At 37.7% G+C, this 21,629-nt stretch overlaps 2 protein-coding genes across 3 annotated transcripts in view; one reads left to right on the top strand and one right to left on the bottom strand.

Annotated features, from left to right (window-relative positions):
* Positions 1–5,748, top strand: part of LOC109032129 (nose resistant to fluoxetine protein 6) — a 29,663-nt gene extending 23,915 nt beyond the window's left edge. Inside the window, exons 11-14 of the mRNA XM_019044100.2 lie at positions 172–361; positions 1,496–1,638; positions 2,489–2,597; positions 3,933–5,748. Of these exons, the coding sequence (XP_018899645.2) occupies positions 172–361; positions 1,496–1,638; positions 2,489–2,597; positions 3,933–4,081 (591 nt within the window). The 3' untranslated portion in view covers positions 4,082–5,748. The remainder of the gene's footprint in view (positions 1–171; positions 362–1,495; positions 1,639–2,488; positions 2,598–3,932) is intronic.
* A 765-nt stretch (positions 5,749–6,513) lies between these two features.
* Positions 6,514–21,629, bottom strand: part of LOC109032147 (neuropeptides capa receptor) — a 240,643-nt gene continuing 225,527 nt past the window's right edge. For both annotated transcript variants that reach the window (XM_072302860.1, XM_019044129.2), the window contains 3 exons: positions 17,467–17,721; positions 15,443–15,844; positions 6,514–11,527 (listed from right to left, as the gene is read on the bottom strand). In XM_072302860.1, coding sequence (XP_072158961.1) covers positions 11,493–11,527; positions 15,443–15,844; positions 17,467–17,721 — 692 coding nt within the window. In that variant the 3' untranslated portion in view covers positions 6,514–11,492. The remainder of the gene's footprint in view (positions 11,528–15,442; positions 15,845–17,466; positions 17,722–21,629) is intronic.

Genomic DNA, 21,629 nt, shown 5'->3' with positions numbered 1-21,629 from the left:
GCAGTTAATGGTACATACATTTCTCATAATTTTCTGCAGCCAGTGGCTGGAAACGATCAAACTTAATAAAAGCTATTAATTTCAAACGTGCAAAACTTTCTATTTAAGTCAGAAATCAGAGGTCATCAGGAAAATTTGTTAAATCAATAATTTTAAAATATTCTTGTCAAGGCCACCCTATACTTTGGCTGGACTGTAGCAATAATCAGTGGACTGTGGGCTCTTCTCGGTCCTTACAAAATGTCATTTATGGACTTCAAGTACGACCCAATGGAAGCAGCTTTCTATACAGCTTTTGCTCCTGTTATTTGGGGCTTTTTCCTTGTCTGGAGTGTTATCATGGTCGAACACAATCATGCAGGTATGTCTTATGTACTTTTATTTACTCCATTATCGCTCGTTCATTGATGATCCCTAATGAGAGCTGATCAAAAAGGGCAGAAAGAATGTGTTGATGTGTGACCTAAGCTTTCAAAAATTTTTGATTTTAATCCTTATTGATTAATTTTGTACGAGCATGAAACTGATAAAAATTTCTGGCAGCTAAAGTAATGCTAAGTAGAAAAAAATGTATCGATTTGTGAACTAAACCTTAAAAAAATTATTAATTTTAATTCTAATTGTTTAATTTTGTATGAGTATGAAACTGATAAAAATTTCTGGCAGCTAAAGCAATGGGACACAGAATATGTGAAGAGAAACAGAGATGGATTTCTTGAAGAGGTCAGCTGGAATTTTTAGAAGAGATTGTGTCCTTAATGATAGACTGTGTCAAATTCTGGAAGTCAAAAATTACATCTAACTCAACATTATGACGAAACAGGTAGTTTTGTATGGTCATGTTAAGAGGATGGCGGAAGAAAGGCTGCCAAAAACATGCTTAATTGGGTATATCCTTGAGGAGATGAAGTTGACGCCCACTGGAAGGGTGGTGACAGGGGGTTTTACATGAAATGAGGGTGTGTCAATTCTTTGAAGGGCTTTGGGAGGATGAAGGACTGTGAAGATCAACTTTTGCAGAATGCTGTGAGAAGAGCACCGTGAAAACAACTCTAATGTGTGTACCTGTAACAATTCTATTCTTTTAATTTACAAACTAAAAACAAAAAGTAATATCAGGGACCAAGCTGACAAAGAAAATAAACCTCAAAATGTTTTACCATTTAACGCCGGAATTGCCATTTACTGAAAAATATAAAGACAAAACAGATAATTTAATTTTATTCCGTTGATATGTAGTATCGTCCATTCAGTTTTGAGGAATGTTTTTATCTTTCAACGATTGATAATGTCAGCGAAATGTTTTGTGATTTTTTCTTCTCATTTGCTCTGCCTCACCTTGTTTCTTTTTTGTGTTTTAGATGTACATATTCTGTTATATTAACTATTCTGACTGCCATGTATCTTTGTTCATGAAATGTTGTTTATTCTAAATATTTACCTTGATGATTTTGAATGCTCGTGTTTTATTTTAAATGCTCTTTTCACTTTTCAGGTTGGTTTGGAACATTCCTATCACTACCCTGTTTCAAAATGTTCACTCAGATTGCATATGCAATTTATTTAACACAGTTCCCAATTTTCTTCTACAATATCGGTCGAGTCAGGACGTCAATGGAGCATTCTCCATGGATGATGGTAAATTATTTTTTTCTCTTTCTTCTTTTTTTTTCTTTTGTCTAATATCGTCACTTTCCGGTGAAACGACTACAAGCACCATTGGTACACAGGCTCTATGTCGACGAACTCCTCAATTTTGTCCAATTTTTTATGGGAAAAGTAATGACCATAATTACTTTGAAATTTTACCTACAATCTCTTTTGTCATCAAGATTAATTCCTGAAATTTCCATGAAAGTAGTGAAAAAGTTTTAAATAAAAAATTAGAACAATTATGTGATATTTAGCAACATAGCATCCAAGCGTATAAGGCGCTTGTGATGCTTTGGCCCTCAGAAGGTGACAATATTATGCATTTGTGACAATCCAAGAAAGAGGGGTGAATATTTTAAAATGGTTTGAATTCTATTGAGCAACAGTAGATTGGATGTATTCAAAAAATTTAGTACGACCTCTCAAATTATATAGGCATATTGCTTGAAAATTTCAAGCCCAAAAAATATTCCTAGCAGTTAAATCCCAAGTTAAGTTGTCTATTACAACTGTACCAAAGCACATGAGCAAAGAAAGGCAAAATGCAAATCCCTCCAATTTTCATTAAAAATTAAGTTTATTTATGATATGTACACAATTTGAGTTTTCTGACTCTCTGGAACATTAATCTAGAGATTTTTATTGATTCTAAATAAATTAAGAATAAGTCAGATTTCTGCTGTACCACGGAAAAGCGTCTACTAGAATTTTGCCATGACTTAATACGCGTTGTTAATCAGACTTGTTTGCTAATAATCTTTAGGTTCAGCTTACTTTCAACTAAATTTCTCTATCCATGCATGGTCTTATTTATTGTTGATCTTTTTTGTTCCAGTTTAATTTTGGTGAATTCAGTTTCATATTCTTAACATCAACGGTTCTCACTGTCATGTTCGATCTTCCATTCCAGCATGTCAGAAAATTATTGTGGCCCTCTTTTAAAAGTAAGTGTTTGAAATTTTAAAGTAATTTGCATCCTCCTGGTACTTCATTTTACCACACCTCTTGCTTCTTGTCTTCCCACTATTTGAAAATCTACCGTGTCAGTAAAAGTTACCCAGTAATTACTGAAGGGAAGGAAAATAGAGCTTGAGATGGATAGCGATGTCAAAATAGCAATTAAAATGATACATTTTCGTTTTGCCCGTTAAAAGTGTTGACCAGGGCAGATCTATAACAGTAAAAGTAAAATCATCTAATCATAATTACCATGAACTGATCGCAGTTCGAGCCACATTGTCATTTAGACAGAGTGTTGATGGTTTTGCCAAAGCACGTTAAATTTCAAAGCGAAACTGACAGTTTCATCATAGAGAGAAAAATCTCATGGGAGTATGAATCTGCTCTCAAGAGAGTTATGCTATTTGGTGCACACTAACTCTCTTGAGGGATATTTTTTGCTCTACTGAGAATTTTTCTCCCTAGTGAGAATGTCCATTTTATTCTGAAATTGAAGGCACGTTGGCAAAATAATTAATATAATACTCTTGTCAAAGGGGGTATCAGGTTGTAACAAGGGTTTAGTGGAGCTGTCTGGATAATTCTCTCACCAAGTGACACAAGTTGGCGAGCCACCATGGACGCATGCCGAAAACTTGGACTGGCTTACCAGACCTCTCTGCGCTTAGAAGAAGAAAATCATTAGGCCGCGCTGCACTCATGAAGGGTCCAATTAGGCCCAAAATGCATCCGCACTAGCCTTCTTGATTAGTCGCAACTGATGTTGCACCATACAGCATAGCTCTCCTGAGACGAAATTTGTACTCTCATGAGTTTTTTCCCTCTGTAATGAGAATGTAAGTTTTAATCTCACATGGACGTTCGCAAAATCACCATCACTCTTTCCAAATCATTATTATACTCACTTCTTAAAAATTATGATGGCTTTTCATGAGCTTTATACTTTTTTCCTCTACTCTTATGCATTCTGTTCCCTGGAATGGGAAAAACATTTAAAATCTCTGATTATGTTTTTTTTTCCCCTCAAGAAAATCAAGTAGATATTTTGTTTTGCAACAATATGAGCTCTTTTCAAAATGAGTGAAGACAATTCACTGAAAATTTTAGTAGAAACTGTTGATTAGTTTTCTACCTAAAAATTAAATCCGAGAGGAGACTCTTAACGTCTCAATATGAGATATGCATTTTTCGACTTCAGTCATCGATGAGGCCATTCAATGACAATGAAGTATTCCATAAATAAATAAATTCATAAAAAAAACTTTCATCCCTATCATGAGCCAACACCTAATCTATGTGTTTTGATATGATTTTTTCAGGTTCCTATAATGTCGAACAAGCTTTTCAAAGTAAAACTGAGTCCGCATCAGCTGTGATATCAAACAAGAAGGATTCAGATGTAAGCTCCAAACTCAAGGAGTTAGAGAATAATAACATAATTTTTGATCTTTGCAAGAAATCAAAATGAAAAGATCGCTCTTTAAATATTGTTCGCATTTAGTTTTAATGCTTTGTTACGTTATAGTTTTTTTTCTGAAATTCAAGCATTGAAAACAATTACCTAATAATCATACTTACTTTCCTATTTTTCAGCTCAGTATGCTGTGAATGTTAGTGTGCCCACAAAATGTTTAAATTTCAAAATATCTGACTGGATCTGTGAAAAGGGACACTATTTTCTGGGAAAATATTTTTAAGCTTTTTGCAAATGCATGGAGGGAGAAAATCTGGAAATTTCGGCGCAAGTTTGACCTTGAATGCTTAAAAATTAAAGATAATATGAGTCCTGGAGCCACAAAAATTCTCAGGTCGTAGAAAAAGTGATTTCAGCTATTGATAAAAGTTAAGGAAAATTTCCTTCTAGGGGATGATGTCCCTATTTACAGATCCAGTCACAAACGTTGATGATCGTTCAATACAAATTTTTACTTTAGATACAACATTGAAATGTGTTGTGAAGTCAGACCTGATTCTAAAATTATCAAGAACAAGAACTTCTGCATCCATCCGAATATCTCAGGTTCGTCAGGTGTTGTCTCACGCTCTCTGTAATGTCCCCTATTTGAGCAGTTTGTTGTCTCTTACAACATTCTTGACATTGGAGCTTCATTCTTATGTTTGCCTTTTTGCGTCTCCAAATCCAGTGTTATAAAAGATGAAAATAATGAAATATTTTCATTCCAAAGGAATTTGCAGATTCCCATACTTGTTAAGTGATGAATTTCATTTTTCTAGTCCCTGTATGTTATGTATTTATGTTTAGTTAGTTCTGAATTTTTTGTTAATTTTAATGTAAATATCGTCTTCTTTTTTTTATAAGTTACTTTAAATAGGGTATCAATTTAGGTGAGTTTCTCTTTATTTTTTTAAGCGGTTACTAATAATCTGCTCTTTTTTATGGCACCAATTCAAAAGAGTACGCATATAGTACCAAGAAATCTGGCAGCGGCTACATTTTTAATACTTAATTTGATGTTCCTCTCGACCTACTGAGCACTATGAGCTTTTGAAATCCAAATTTCTATGTGCCAATTTAAAAAAAAGCAGGGTTGAAAAGTGCGCTTTTCAGTCTTTTTACAGGAACTCTCCAATTAATGGAGATGTGTCATGTATGTGTAATGTCATTTATTTTGAAGTAATTCCTGGAATTGTCTCCAGTGGTGTGGCGTGCTTTGCGATATATCGATTATTATGCCACTTAAACCCATGGTAAAGAATCGATTATGAAGGTGTTTGCTGCGAACACTCTGTTTATCGATCCTTTCCTATAGCGTTAAATGGCATAACAATCGATATATCGCAAAGCATGCCATGCCACTGATTGTCTCCCAGTTCAAACCACATGAGCTGGCAGTTTTCCCCCCTGCAGATTGACATCATAAGAAGGGATTCATTCATAGAGGTATCCACACATTTCTTATTATTTTCTTTCATTTTCTAGTTACAAAATCCATGATCACTAACTATTTTAAAAAGGTGCCTCTAATTGCTTATCAACCACCCTTGAAAGTTAGTTTTTAGGCATGGTTCTAATGAGTTAAATTGAGAGCTTCCAATAAACAGTCAGGAATATTTGTAGGCATGTCACAATACCCCAACTTTTTGTACTTTTATAATAAATAAATTACTTTTTTTCTTCTCCAATTTTTATAATGAATCAAATGTAAATAAATTTATCATGTCTCCATTTTCCTAAGTATCGTTTTTCAAAAATTAAAGTCATTTCGGGTGAATGATTAATTTCTCGAATTTAATGACAAAAAAGTAGTTTCACAAGGTCCTGAATCACAGAGAGCACAAGTACTCAAAAATGTTTCACAACTATTTATACTTTCGTATTTGTAGTAGCTGATTCTGTGAAGCAACCCCTCTTATCTCAAACACCTTTCACGTCTTTCAGAAATCCAACGTAGCCTTGTTAGGCAGTTTTAAGCTCTGTCCAGCAAGTGATAGCATGAGATCTGGCTTTTGAAAGGTGAGATTTCATAGAGAATTGTTAAATAATATTACCAGACAACTCAATAAGGTGAAATGCTGTTTGAAACCAATATATTCCTACTAAACAGCACAAATAGAGTACAGAAAAAAATGGCAAGGCAGCCACCTAGTGACATCAACAGCCTGTCAGCCGAGAGGCTTGAACAAGGAGTAGACTCTACTGTATGCCAACATGACCCAACTTTATCACGACTTCTAATAAACCCAAGTTCGATTGTTGTGGCTTAGAAATATACATTTCTCAACCTGCCACCACCTTTTGTACTCTCTCCACCAACAGTTGATAGCCAAAAAGTAGAAACAAACTATCTTTCCATGTTCCGGGTAAACCTCACAGCACCTTGTTGTCCAATGTTTTATTGAGCTAAAATAAGGTATACAGAGTAAATTAATTCACAGTAATAAAAATGCAATCTTTTATTTGAAAATTGAAACATTTTGTAATAAAATAACTACAGCGTAATGAACATTATTTACATTGAGTTAAACAATTGAATGTATTTACAATCACAGGGTTTTTTGATGACTTCATTCCGAGCTCAAACAGGAAGATAACTTTATAGAAATAAAGTAAAGCAAAAGAGGTCTGACAGAAGAATTGATGCAGTATAATTGAGACCAGTGGATCAGAAAATAATTCTGTTGCCATGGTTTTAAAATTGTCCATCAGTTTAGTTTCTTACTTTGATACCCAGTGTTGTTTTTTTCTGACAGCGCAAGCTTTAACGAGTATCATCCTACATATCTTCTCCAATTTTAAACACTTAAAAGCTGGAAGACACCTCAGAATGAAGAGATTTATTCTTGTTGTGGAATCATTGTTGACTAAATCTCATATCTTTAGCCTTGACTTTTACATTTCTTCTCCAGTCTAGAACACACAGTCAAAATTGTTTGACATTGATTAATTTAACTCTAAATTGTTAGATTTTGCTTGAACTCAAGTAGTATAGTGTGACATGAACATAGAAATAATTTTGCATTTTAATGCAACGACAATGCAATTTTTTATCATGAAATTGAAATATTTTTACGTAATTTGATCAAATCCGTATTTTCAATGATTAATACAATGAATTCTATGTGTGATAAAGATAGGCGATTTCCGAGGCAAATTTTTTTTAAAATTTTTTCAATCGTATTACAATTAATTATTGTAATAATTTGCAATAAGAGGAGCCCCTTCAATTAGTGAATAGGCAATGTGCACAACACCGAAATATAATAGCAATAATTTTTTAATACAACGACCCTTGATGGCTCTGTGTTTTTTCGGTAAGGATTTAAAGTGAAACCAGTACCTATTGGATCAAAATTTCGCCACAGATTCATACCTTGAAAAACTGAGTCCCGGAGTGAAGTCATCATAACTTAATTTTAAAAGAGATATTAAACTAAATGGCAAGTAGTTTACAAAAATGGCACAGGCTTATTAGCTATCCACCTAGGGTCTGACTGTCTTTAGCTTTCGAGCTGACGTTCAATATTCTGGATATAAATAAGTCAAGGAATTTTGCCCAACCCTGATAAAGTCAGGGAATGTTGCTGCGGAAAGTTTTTTCCTCCAATCAGAATATTGCATTTTTTCACTTTCAAGATTCTTTGCGCTTAGAATTGTTTGTGATTGGAATTTTAATGAGAAAACATGCCAAACAAACCCTTAAAAATTAGGCAAAAGTCGGGGATTTTTATACTCAAAATACCTGAAAAGGTAGGACATTTTTAAATCCAAGAAAACTTGTCACCTTGCAAACAGTGATGATCACAATAGGTCATAATTCCGCTCTGTTTTCCGATAACGGCCTCGCAAATTGAACGATTTGGCATCGCTGCCATCATATACAGGAGACAGTATGTAATGAATATATGTAGGATAAGATGTTTACATACTTAGTCCCAAGTAAATCAAATGAGGAGATGCAGAAGAGGGTTATGATCGTAATTCCCGGTAGAGTCAGGCGAGTAGGTTATTGCCGCACGAATAGTCTCCATTTTTAATTTTTATAATTATTATTAATTTACTTATTTCTTTTTTTTCAATTTGATTAAATACTGAAACGACCGTATCTTCGTGCAACGACGACGTATGAATGCATGATTGACACATTTTGCCATCACACGCGGAACACATTGAAGGCGCTCCGACGTTTTAAATGGCTGGGTCTGGATGCAACTTTTCGTGTTCTCAGGATGTCCGCGTTGCATACACAAACAATTGCAGGCGCTCTGATTTTCTTCGGCACAACGCACGGCAGCGGCTGTTAGTGCAATGGACCAATAGACAAGGTATTAATTTAAGTATTCTGATACATGTTTCTTAACCAAAATTTTACGTAGAGCACGAATCTTGCATCGAAAATTACTGAAATCAACTCCTAACTAGGCTATTAACGTTTGTATTTTACATTGGTCACGGGAAATTTGAATTGCCCGGTCACAAGAAACGCAATACTCTACATGAGTCGAATCGCGCCTTTCAATGGTTTTGGCAGGCTTCTCAATTAGGCATTGATCCTTTTCAACCCTTTATTGTTCGAAGTGTTAACAATTTGCTATAGCTGAGCCAAAGCATCAAGATTGAGGTTTCCATATTTCTGTATCGCAGAGACTGCCACAGTATTGTTTAGTGTGCGATTAGATTCACGTGGACAATCGAGTTTTCACGAGCGGGAGGTTTGAATTCACGCTCAAGAAACATTAAATATCTCTGTTTGAAGTAATTTCAGTAATTTTCGTGGAGCAAATCGTTTTCTACGTGAAATTTTGGTTAAGAACCATGTATCAGAATGCATAAACCTCGTATCTTGTCTAATGGTCCATTTGTGAGACCGTTACCGGCAAAAACGCGCGGAATCACGTGATGATCGCTGTTTGCAAGGTGACAAATGTGAGACCTGCGCTATCACTATCATTTTTCCCAACTTCGCGGCCGTGACTCCATTCAAATTTCAAGAATCAGACTGACTAAAAAGTTTACTTTTTTTACGGTAAATTTTTTTTTTTTTTTTTTGACATTTCAAAAATCATACCGCCGTCAATAATTGAAGAGTAAGGTCATCTAAATCCACGTTATTTTTTTTTAAAACTCTTATCTCTGCTCATCCCAAAGACGGAGAAGAAGAAGAAGAAGAAGAAGAAGAAGAAGAAGAAAGGAAAAGGAACACCAAAACACTAATTAGAATAAAATAAAAACAAGGAGGAAATGTAGGTCAGGAAATTTTACCCACGTATTCGAAGTTTCAGTTCCTTCACGCGTTCATCACATTATCGTTATCAGCAAATTTGAAATTAGGTCAAGTTGGGTGGGGAAGAAGCAAACAACCGTCGCTTGTGCTAGCAAATCCCCAATTAAGAAGCTTGCCAAAACTTGAATAGATTGTTGCCAGCTTTGCAGTATCATTGATGGATTGAAAATCATAAGTTGGCCGTGGAGCATTATGTAAAACACACCCACTCCAGTAGCGTGGCATGCTTTGCGATATATCGATTAATCTGCCATTTAAACCTATGGAAAAGGATCGATAGACAGGATGTTCGCAACGAACACCTTAATAATCGATTCTTTACCATAGCTTTTAATGGGGAAATAACGAAAATCGATCATTCACGTCTCGCCACTGATTCACTCTGTATTTTGACTCTCAACGCGAAACTTAGCTTCTTCAAATCGACCGTCTTAAGTACCTGGGTAAATCTCTGCATATCTCAGAGCTGGAGTGAGTGATCCATCACTCATAGCTGAGCCAAGTTTCTCGATAGACGAAACATTTGCATTTTGATTGATTTTGTGTGCACTGGTGGGCGTGGACAAGTGGATAAAATGCGAGTCTCATCATGCTAATAGCTTCAGAACTATGAGGATTATTCTGTCTCCTGCTCTGAGACAGTTTTATCAACTCCGTCGCATTACAAGATTACAAACCTGATATCTGAGCCCGTGACCTTTCAGCGAGAGAGCTAGGGCACGATGATTTGATCGAAAGGAATAGATGGGCATCAACCTATTTTCATTGAGGGAAAGATTGATGAATTCGTAATTTTAAATAGATTTAAAACCAAAATTGATTTAGATTGTTGATTGAGTTTGTACTTCAAAATTAAATTAAAACTGAGGGACTTGGAGGACAAGGCGCAAAAGTGCAGTTTTTGAAAAATTGAGGTATTAATGATATCAAGTAAAACTAGTCTTGATGCATATTCTGTGAAAAATTCGCTCCCGAATTTCAATTTTTAAGCATCAAAAAGTCACTTGGAACTTACTTTTCGCCATAAGGATCCATGTAATTTCGAAAGTTCAAAAAGGTATTTTTCGAAATAGCAAAAACTGCACTTCTGCGGCTTGTCTTCCAAGCACCTCAACAAATGTTAACTAATCATCGCGTGATTTTTAAGTTCAAATTAACCTTTCCTCGTAGCTTCGATTAACAGAGCGAGTTCGATTATTTTTGTCTGAATTATTCAATTTAAGTGGAGTGAGAGTATCTTAAATGAGAATGAATGGACAACAAGAATTGTAAGAATGTGAACTTTTGAAGTCAAAAACATTCCTCGAAAAAGTTGTTGAAAATAGAAATGGATTCAAGCAGTTTTTGCCCTAGAATGAACTCTCACTCTGGTATTCATGCCAGAGGAAACTATAGTTGATTAGATAAAATCAAGAGAAACAGCTCTAAGGCATGCATATCCGCTGCACAAAGCTGCTTTTAATTTAATTTAGTTTCATTTCATTGCACACAGTTCCGTTCCACACAATCACAATCAAGTAAGTGAGAAGTTGCATTATTTTCGAAAAATTTTGATGACCGAGATGTCCCACATTTTTTTTTAGTTTCCCTCTTTATTCTCGTGTCTCTCGCCGACAAAAAAAACATCTCACCAATGCATTGAACGTAAATGAAGAGATCCTGCCCATTCCGCCACTGGTATGATGAGGAAACCAGAAGTGCCTTAAATCCCTATCGATGCCACACGCACATCCTTTAAGCTCGTAAAGTTGCATCCAGGCGCTTTCATCGAGTCTACGGCCGCAAACACCGAGTATGATACACGTCAGTCATTACTTGTTATCACGACCGTGGCCTTTTCAACTGAGCTTTCCTCCTCATAAGGTTGCTGATTAAAAATACGAACGACAAAAATTTAGGAAAAGAGCCCTGGACCTCTTAAAATCCAGGTTTTAGGCAACAGAAAGACATACACCGTTTGGTGCGAATTTTGACACGCAAAGCTCCTGATTCGGTGCTCCAACTCTAACAGCAGGACGAAATTTCTAGATATCAATCTTGAGAACCTAGTTGAATGGCTGTGAAGATATCACTACCGCGAGTGATGACTTGTAAAGTCTGTTAAGCAAAAAATTGCCGGATTAACTTTCCGAAATGTTACAAGAGTGGACTGTGTTCTCGACCATTAGCTCCTGGAACAAAAAATTAAAAGGACATAAAGTAAAAATATGCTAACGTAAACGGTCAAGGCAAAAAGAAAGTATTAAAAGCTGTATTTGAAATCACGATTAACATAAAGTGCAATTAAGTACCAAATTTTACATAGGATACTCTTAAAACCTCTGCAATAGCAATTTAATCGTTTTAGTGACTACTCCCATTTCTCAAAGGAAAAATGTATCAATTTAAATTAAAGTAATCCATGCAGAGTGTGCAAACATATAAAAATCATGAGTTGAAAAACGCTGACTCCGCGATTTTAAATAATAGGCCCTAGCATAAAGCGGAGTGATGCGACGTGCTGCTAGCACAATACGCGCACTGGCGCCTACAAACCTAAGCAGATACTTCACGCATTGCGCAATGCTTGAGGTATCCCTTAGGTTTGTAGGCGCCAATGCGCGTTCCGTGCTGGCCGGCTGGCCGCGCCGCGCCGCAGCGTGCCACGTGCCACGGCGCGGCGCTTCACTATTTCACAAAAGAGGTGTTGTACAGTATTATACGAAATTGAAGGCACTCCAACATACCAACAATAAGAATGACAGGCACCCTTTAAGAGTACGGAACTTTCCTTGCAAAAGAAGTCGAGATAGGAGAGATAAAGGAACATTCTTGAGTATGCCGTCAAGAAGATTTTATTTTGAATCAAGAATAAAATAGGTGAACAAAAGCGGGTTTTTGCTTGATGTAAGTGACTTTCCTTTTTATAAAAGCATCTTTTCTTCTTTAAGAAAACATTATTTTCTTTATTAACTCATAAGGATATCTTCTCGGCGGTTTTGAGGATACTTCTCCTTGAATTAGGTCACGTGTTCCTCTATAATGTAGTTAAAAATCATACTAAATGTTATTAAATACAGATACTAGGACAGTAAGTTTTTCAACTACCGCTCGCTCTTTTTGTTGTCGTCACTCGATTTAATTTGCGAGGGAACTTCGTGCTTTTGAAAGATGCCATCAATTATGATACGTTGGGGTGCCCTCGATCTCATATGAAACTGTGCAACACCTCCGTGGCGAAATAGCAGGTCGAAGCGCTATGGCAAACCAGTGTCGAAGCGAAGTTATCATGCACAGGAAAAATATGAGAACCTTTAGCTGAGGCAAATCAAAAGGTTTTCCAGTTCAGGTATAAAAATATGGGATTTCATTGAAAGATGATGCAGTCCTGTTGCACCAAAGAGGTGTTCCGTAAGCTAAGTTCCGTACTCGTAAAGGATGCCTGTCATTCTTATTGTTGGTATGTTGGAGTACCTTCAATTTCGTATAATACTGTACAACATCTCTATTGTGAAATAGTGAAGCGCCGTGGCACGTGGCACGCTGCGGCGCGGCCGGCCAGCCAGCACGGAACGCGCATTGGCGCCTACAAACCTAAGGGATACCTCAAGCATTGCGCAATGCGTGAAGTATCGGGCGGCACCCGATTCCCTCCCGGATCCGATTCCCTCCCGCTAATGACCGCTGCCCAAGTCCGTTTCCGATTCCTTCCCGCTAATAACCTTTAATAAAATGAAGCGGCAACGTCGCATTAATCATTCAACTTACCATTTCCAGAGAGATGCGCTGTGTCCCGTGAGTGTTTCAGGAAAATTAGGGTATATTCACAAAATTATGATGATTTGATGAAGAAAGTGGGCTAGGGTGATAGAAAGTTCCCAAAGTCTATTTCATATGCATGCATAAAACAAAATTTGAGAACCCTCTCTCCCTTCTATGACCCTCTTCATGGCTGCCGGATGTTCACAGAAAAACTAAAAGGGGTGTAGAGAGCCCGATGCGTCACACAAAAAATAAAATCACAGTAGTAAGTCATGTTCATGGCTGCCGGATGTTCACTGAAACACTACATACAACATGCATATGAACACATACATATGAAACAGACTTTGGGAACTTTCTATCAACCTAGCCCACTTTCTTCATCAAATCATCATAATTTTGTGAATATACACTAATTTTCCTGAAACACTCACGGGAAACAGCGCATCTCTCTGGAAATGGTAAGTTGAATGATTAAAGCGACGTTGCCGCTTCATTTTATTAAAGGTCATTAGCGGGAGGGAATCGGAAACGGACTTGGGCAGCGGTCATTAGCGGGAGGGAATCGGATCCGGGAGGGAATCTCGGGAGGGAATCGGGTGCCGCCCGAAGTATCTGCTTAGGTTTGTAGGCGCCAGTGCGCGTTTCGTGCTGGCAGCACGTCACATCACTCCGCTTTATGCTAGGGCGTATTATTTAAACTCGCGGAGTCTGCGTTTTTCAACTCATAATTTTTATGTTTGCACACTCTGCATGGCTTACTTTAAGTTAAATTGATAGCAAAAATATATATATGAAAGGAATATTTAATGCGTGTTTTGTAAATATTGAGGTGTTTCCTTGTCGTATTTAATGATTTTCAAAGCACACGAGGAAAAAAAAAACGCATTGGATCTAGAGTCCAGACTCCTGAAAACATTGACAAGAAAAAATACTCTTGATTCAATCGGATTTTTGCTTGAATCAAAACTAAATCCGCTTAAATTAAGAGTCTTGGTTCTTGATCAAGCTAGATTCTGATTGAATCAAGAGTACTTTTTCTTGTCGATGTTTTTAAGAGTCTGGACTCTAGATCCAATGTGTTTTTTTTTTCCAGTGAACACAAAATTCATCATATTTCAGACACCTGCAAATGGGCCTGTTGCAAACTTTTGCTAGAGCAGAATGAAGAGTTGTTTCCTATAGATAATGCCTCAAAAATCACGATGAGCGCATCGGCAAAGTCTGAAATGCACCCATAAATTCACAATCTGCGAGAGAAATTTGCGTTATTTTGAGCTTCCCGCTTCAAAAACGATACTACTGCACAGGTGAACATTTTGTAAGAGGAGTCGCTCCATCGTCGGCGATATTCATCATGGCCGACGCTTGCGCGCAGTTCCGCGCGTAATTCGAGGAGAGTTCAAGGTCAATCAAGGCGGGTAAGGAAAATATGGACGTAAACGCGCCGATTGTTATCTGGTCTAATCCTGTTCAGGTGTTATCTCGTCCCTTCACAGGTGTTTTGGCGGATTGTCGTCGGCCATGATGAGTATTGCCGACGATGGAACGACTCCTCTAACAAAATGTTCACCTGTGCCGTAGTATCGTTTTTGAAGCGGGAAGCTCAAAAAAACGCAAATTTCTTACGCAGATTGTGAAGTTATGAGTGCATTTCAGACTTTGCCGATGCGCTCATCGTGATTTTTGAGGCATTATCTATAAGAAACAACTCTTATTTTTGCTCTAGCAAAAGTTTGCAACAGGCCCATTACTGGAGAAGATATGAAAAAATTATCTAATCTGCGCTAAAATGCAGGAATGATAAGAATCAACAGTCAACTCGCAAATTCCTCACACATGCAACATCTCTATTCTCTATTGGAGCTTTCCTTTCAGCACATTTGGCAAAGAAGAATCAACAGTCAAATCGCAAATTCCTCACACACGCAACATCTCCATTCTCTATTGGCCCCTTCCTTTCAGCACATTTGGCAAAGAAGAATCAACAGTCAAATCGCAAATTCCTCACACACGCAACATCTCCATTCTCTATTGGCCCCTTCCTTTCAGCACATTTGGCAAAGAAGAATCAACAGTCAAATCGCAAATTCCTCACACACGCAACATCTCCATTCTCTATTGGCCCCTTCCTTTCAGCACATTTGGCAAAGAAGAATCAACAGTCAAATCGCAAATTCCTCACACACGCAACATCTCCATTCTCTATTGGCCCCTTCCTTTCAGCACATTTGGCAAAAAAGAATCAACAGTCAAATCGCAAATTCCTCACACACGCAACATCTCCATTCTCTATTGGCCCCTTCCTTTCAGCGCATTTGGCAAAGAAAAAGGGGTGGGTTTACCTGTACAGGCGTTGTTGGCCGGCTTGACCATGACGACGACGTCCGTCTGGGCGAGGGGCTTGCTCTTGACGGACTTCTTGTTCCACTGCGGGGAGTCGTGGCCGACCTCGACGATGGTGTCCCGGAAGCTGGACTGGATGTCCCTGGAGAAGCGGTCCCTCGAGCGGGACGAGTGGGAGTTGATGCTGCAGAGCGTCGCCTTGAAGGCGTTGCGGTACTTGACCGACATGAGGTTGTACAGGATCGGGTTCACCGTCGACGAGACGTAGTAGAGCCCGCCGGTGATGTAGTAGACCCACTCGTTCAGCTCCGAGAAGTACTTGGTGTCCCGCGCGTACACGTACATGAGCCGCTGCGCGTGGAACGGCGCCCAGCAGAGGAAGAACGTTATCACAACTGCACCTGAATTCAAGCACGAAAATCGGAAAAGTTACTCAAGGAAGCCAATTCTCTGATTCACGTATTGATAACTCACGCACGGAGAAAAAAACTCGTGCGTGGGACCCAGAGTTTAGGTCATATGGATCTCTGAAGTTTTCAGATTGAGCATCTGAACACTTTACGTCTAGCTGTCGAGGTTCGGATCACACATTTGAAACTTCAGTTCTTACATCTGAAGTGCTTCGGTTTTCACATCCGAAAAACTTCGGTTCTCACATCTGAAGTACTTCAGATGTAAGAACTGAAGTACTATAGATGTAAGAACTGAAGTACTTCAGATGTAAGAACTGAAGTACTTCAGATGTAAGAACTGAAGTACTTCAGATGTAAGAACTGAAGTACTTCAGATGTAAGAACTGAAGTACTTCAGATGTAAGAACTGAAGTACTTCAGATATAAGAACTGAAGTACTTCAGATGTAAGAACTGAAGTTTCAGATGTCTGACCTGAACTTCGGCAGCTAGACCTTAAGTGTTCAGATGCTCAACTTGAAAACTTCAGAGATCCATATGACCTAAACTTTTTCTCCGTGCGGTATTGGATCAACTAAAGCTTCTAAAAAAGTATTAAGTATGAATAATCTCTATTTTTATTCTTAATGATCAAGTTCTCGTTCAAAACGCTAATAATTGCAGAAATGCGTATCTCTTGATCAGATGTTATTTTCCAATCACACAATGCAAAATCTGGCCATATAAGATCAAACCAAATTTTATCTGATAAGGAATTGTAAGCGTGAATCTCTTATTTCTGTCTTTAAATGATCCAAATCCGCCAACAACAGGTTTACATATAAAACATTAATCGCAAAAATGCATATCTGGTGATGAAAGGTCAATTCTTAGTGTCAAAATGGGAATCTCAGCATTTCTGCCGTAGGTATTACCTAACAGTTCGAGAAATTATTCAAAATGCTGATGGAGTTTGAAAAAACATCTTATTTTTGCTATCCTTAAGAATTATTACCCTTCTACTAAAAATAAAGAGGAATGTAGACAGGTTTTTTTTTTACTCTCCTGGAAAATCGTGTTTTCCGAGATAGGTATGCACTTCTGCATTTTCACCATCGAGATGCAGTTCAATGCACTAAAGTCTCAGTCAACCGAACCGAAAAACTTTGGTCGATACGGGACATAGTCCATGAGAACCAAAGTTTTTTGGTGCACAGAAATAAATCATCGGTTCATTGAAATGAATCTTCGATTCTTTGTTTCATGGCTTAGGTCAGGAGCCAGAAATCGTGGTTTTCCATCGCAAAATGTTGTTCATTGCACTTAATAATTAGAGTGTGATATAGACAACTTGATTTCCTTTTGGACTATACATTTTGCAATTAGGAACTATAGATTCCGGCCCAGTTTAAAAACAACGTATGTGCCATTAGTTTCCCTATGCACATGAGTGTTTTTTCAGATGAGCAAGAATGTATGGCTCCACATTGCAAAATGCAATCCAACTTTAAGCTCGCACTGAGTCTGGCTAAAATAATTAAATTACTTAAATTAATACAACTGGGGGAAGCAGGAGGTGTCCACCAATGTAATTTTAAATTAAATAGCTACTTATTGTGGGTACATACTTACTTAACATTCTAATAATAGACTTTCTAGACTGGAAGTTTTTAGTTTCTCCGTGGACAGTGCCCTCCACTCTCTTGCCAAGAGAATGCCTGTTTCGCTTTCGAATTTTCAAGCCTATCCGGACGTATAAAACTATGATAATGAGCATTGGAATGAGGAAGAAAATTAGAAAACTCAGTTCATATATGGGGCAATTGGCAGGCATGTTCGAGTCCAGCATCGCGCAGAATGCACTCTCATACACCAGAAGGCCCGAACCTGTGAAAAAATAAGACTGAATTGAGGCAAAAATAGAGATTGCGGTTTTAAAGAAGAAAATGCAGGAAGATTACGCGAAGAAATAAAGAATCTCGCAGCGTCAAACACATTATTGACAAAATTCGTTTTGTACTTCATTTCAGTCCCGCATAGTAGAGGGTTATGTAGACCACATTAAGTTATAGAAAGGAAGCAAGCTTATATATTTGTTTTTTAATTTTTTTAACAATTATTGAAGTTCAGAAAAACGTTGATATTCTTATTATAGATACAAATTTTTAAGAGCAGCACAAGACAATGATGACAGTGGAAAAAACAAGGAGGAAAAACGGGAAACAAGGTTAAAAATACACAATTAATAAAACCCGAGACGTTTCGACTCAAAACTGAGTCATTTTCAGTCGGTAACAATAGGCTGTTCAACAACAATTGTCAACAATTGTCTACACGTATTCTTATTATATAGGGCACCCCCTGTAAGAAGAATAATCTATAAAATGAGACTCTCTAAGACTCTACAGTAGAAGAAACATTCCTTCATTCACGATTAGGATTACTCTTACAATACAATGTGCGGTTGTCCACTTCTCCTGAATTTGTCTCGTCGAAGAATACCGGAAGTTAAATAACGCTGCAATCGGCGCTGAGAACTTTCCCGCCAGGATCTCAAGTGAAGGGTTTCCTAATGATGCGTTTTCGAGGCAATCATCAGCATGGATTTCTTCTCGACCCTCGAATCGACTCTTCTCTTTTGTTCCTTGCCGAGACGGGATCGGATCACGACTACTGCCATGCTAAGGAAAAACGCCGTACGAACTTTCAGCCGTTGCCAAATTTCCTTTGATAAAACGCGAATTTCCTGGTTTTATGAATATCCCCCCCCCCCAATTTTTCAGATAATTTGCTTCAAAATGTTACCTAAAGATTCTGAAAATTTAAAAGAAAAACATTTATAACTTTCCTCAAATATGAACTTTTTATTGAAGGAAATTTGGCAACTCTCGAATGTTCATAGGGCGTTCTTCCTTAGCGCGGTAGTCTACTTCTGCGTCGCGCTCAAGAGAAGAAATTGGAGGACGCGAAAAGTAGCTGTCTACACGTCTCTCACGGATTCTCGACCTGACGCAATGTTGTCTAAATGCATTCAAGCCTTTTTTATGCACAGCATTCTTCACTGCGTTTTTATACACAAATAAGGTAAATCTAGGAAACAAGACAACGTTTTCGGCTATTTTAATAAATGAAGCAGGATTTTTTCTTTTCATGAGAGTTTATTAGTCCTGGATAAAACTTGTTCTGTGTCAGAAAATTAATCTGGTTCGAATAAAAGTAGCTCATTGAATGTTAAAGAAAATGATGAGTAGGATCAAATTGACTAAATTTCGATATTCAACGACTGCCTAATTAAAAATGCTGACTCAGTTCATTCAAATAAAACTGACCCTTTGCAATATGAATCGCTCTTGACGAGGAAAACGTATTTCTTCATTGATTCTCTCTCCTTTGGCTCTCAAAGAGACGTTATCTGAAAATAGTTTCAAGCCGTCTCCATTGCATCGTAGTGGGGGAAAAACCTAGGATAGAACCAGTTTCAACTGATTAGGAGTCGAAGCTAAAGAAACTCTCTCCAAAAAATTTTACCCAAAGCTTCCTTTTATGTATTTGATGGTCCGCTGTTACTTTCAGTAAACCTACATTCGAATACAATCCTCATTAAACACTGCGTTAATAAGATTCGTTTGGAGACTCGCACAAGATAAATGATCGATAAAATTTTAAACTCACTTACACGTAAAAATATTCATATTAATATTTATACGTGCAAGTGAGTTTACAATTTTACTGATTTGAGTTAACAAGTTAGAGGAATCCTCCCGCATGCGTTGTGTTACGTCCAGAACGTAACAAATGTAACAAAACGTAAACGTAACAAAACGTAAACAATGGGACGCGCTTGCTACGGCGCCTTGATACAACTATACAACCTCGACGGATGTCCGTATTGCGTTCAAAAAATTGAGGGCGTTTTGAATCCCTGCTCATACTGCCTGTAGTTGATTCGATCGACAGACGCGTTGGTCGGCGGTGACGGGGACTTGATGCAACTATGTAAACTTGATGGATGTCCGTATCGCACGGACTGAAGTGCGAAACCACGTATATCCATTGCGGTGTTTCAAAATTTCAATTCTTATTACATCTCTTCGTCATGAAACCTTCAAACTGCATCCGAATAGATTTACAAATTCAAAAATTTCTCGGAGGATGCCCCTCGGACCCCCCATCCCCGTGCTTGGGGCCCGGGCCTTGAAAGTGGTACCAGGCCCAAGATGGGATGTGGCGGGCTTGGTCGTTACTAACTTTAGAATATTTTCACGAAGTCACACCTAACTTAACTAATTGTGGAATATTTCTACGAAGTCACACGTAACCTACTTCAAAATTAAAACACCGCACGTAACATCGTTATCGTCAACCCCTTCTCGTGAAAAATATATTTATATCCATCGAGCGACTGCATTTACAAGTTTAATTAATTCGCCCTCTTCCGGACAAGGAACGTAACTCCATTCCAAGGTTGCTAAATTGACTCAAACAAATTGTCAATTTCACAAAACTCCACCTGAGCGATTTTTATCCAAAATTTGTCCGAATTTGGCATGAACTCTGAGGAAAAATCAGTGATATTTTCAGTTATAAAAGCCCAAGATTCTCCTAGTTATCGTGTAATTTGTGAGGGACAATTTGGCAACACTAAATTGGAGTTACGTTATTTCGTGAGGGAGACGACGAATTATTTATTTTCCGTAAAAAAAATTAAAAGAATTCCCGGTGGGTTGCATAAAAAAGGGCCACGGTGAGTTTGATAAAAGATCATTTTTCTAGTTGCGGATAGTTACCGAAGCTGTCCACCGAGTTGGGCGACTGGGCGTGGAGTGAGCGAGGATTGCCCGATAGAAGCACGTAATAATTGGATGGTGCTTAAAAGTTCTTGGGGCGTAAAGCTGCATCTGAGAGCGGAATCGCACCGGTAGGAGTAGCAACAGAAGTCAATAAGCAGATTAAACGAGGCTTTGTTGACTCCCTCGTAACATCTGCTAATGAGATTCAACGTTTACCGAGGTTGTCGAGCCGCCCTGTAAATCCATCTCTTCGACGGAGAACGCGGTTTTACCGTGGAGCACCTTTGCAAGCAGGGTTGCAATTTTTCATGAAAAATAAAATCTTGAAATTTCGTGTGAAATATTTAATGAAATTTCAGAAAAATATGAAAAATGTCGAAAAATACTTTTCGAAATTAAATGCAAAATTAAATGGAAGACGACCGGTTTTTGCTTTTTGGTGTTTTTTGTGCGCGTTGCATGCCCAGCCCCTGAAAATATGGTTCGTATTTTTCACAATTATGTGAAATTTCATAAAAAATATTTCAAGGAAATTTTCAATATTTCATATTTTTCATTTCACTCGTGCAACCCTGTTTGCAAGGAGTGTGAAATACACTTTTCCTCCATTTGCATAATAATTGTTGCCAAAATTACCCTTCAAAACGGTTCAAGTCGGGGAAAAAGTGTACTCGATTATATACACTTATATAAGAAAATCTGTTATATTTGTAAATAAAAAATAGGCATTACTGTACGTTAAATTGTGAGATAGGAAACTACAAGCAGAAAAGAAAGGGACGTAAGAATAACGGGAATGCCAAAAAGAATGATTGCTGAGGGACCCGAATTCAATTACAATAGGCTCAAAAAATTACAATAGGCTGCCGAGAGCAATAAAGAATATTTCAAAATGGAATAGATGAATTGTGCAAGAAGAGTGTGTACTATACTCTAGAAGAATATCTGGGTTGAGAAAATTCTGTACAGATAAAATTTTCTTTTACGTTGTTCTTTTATGTACAT

The sequence above is a fragment of the Bemisia tabaci genome, chromosome 7, assembly GCF_918797505.1.
Source record: "Bemisia tabaci chromosome 7, PGI_BMITA_v3".
Taxonomy (NCBI): Eukaryota; Metazoa; Arthropoda; class Insecta; order Hemiptera; family Aleyrodidae; genus Bemisia; species Bemisia tabaci.
This window is presented reverse-complemented; position numbering and strand designations above follow the sequence as displayed.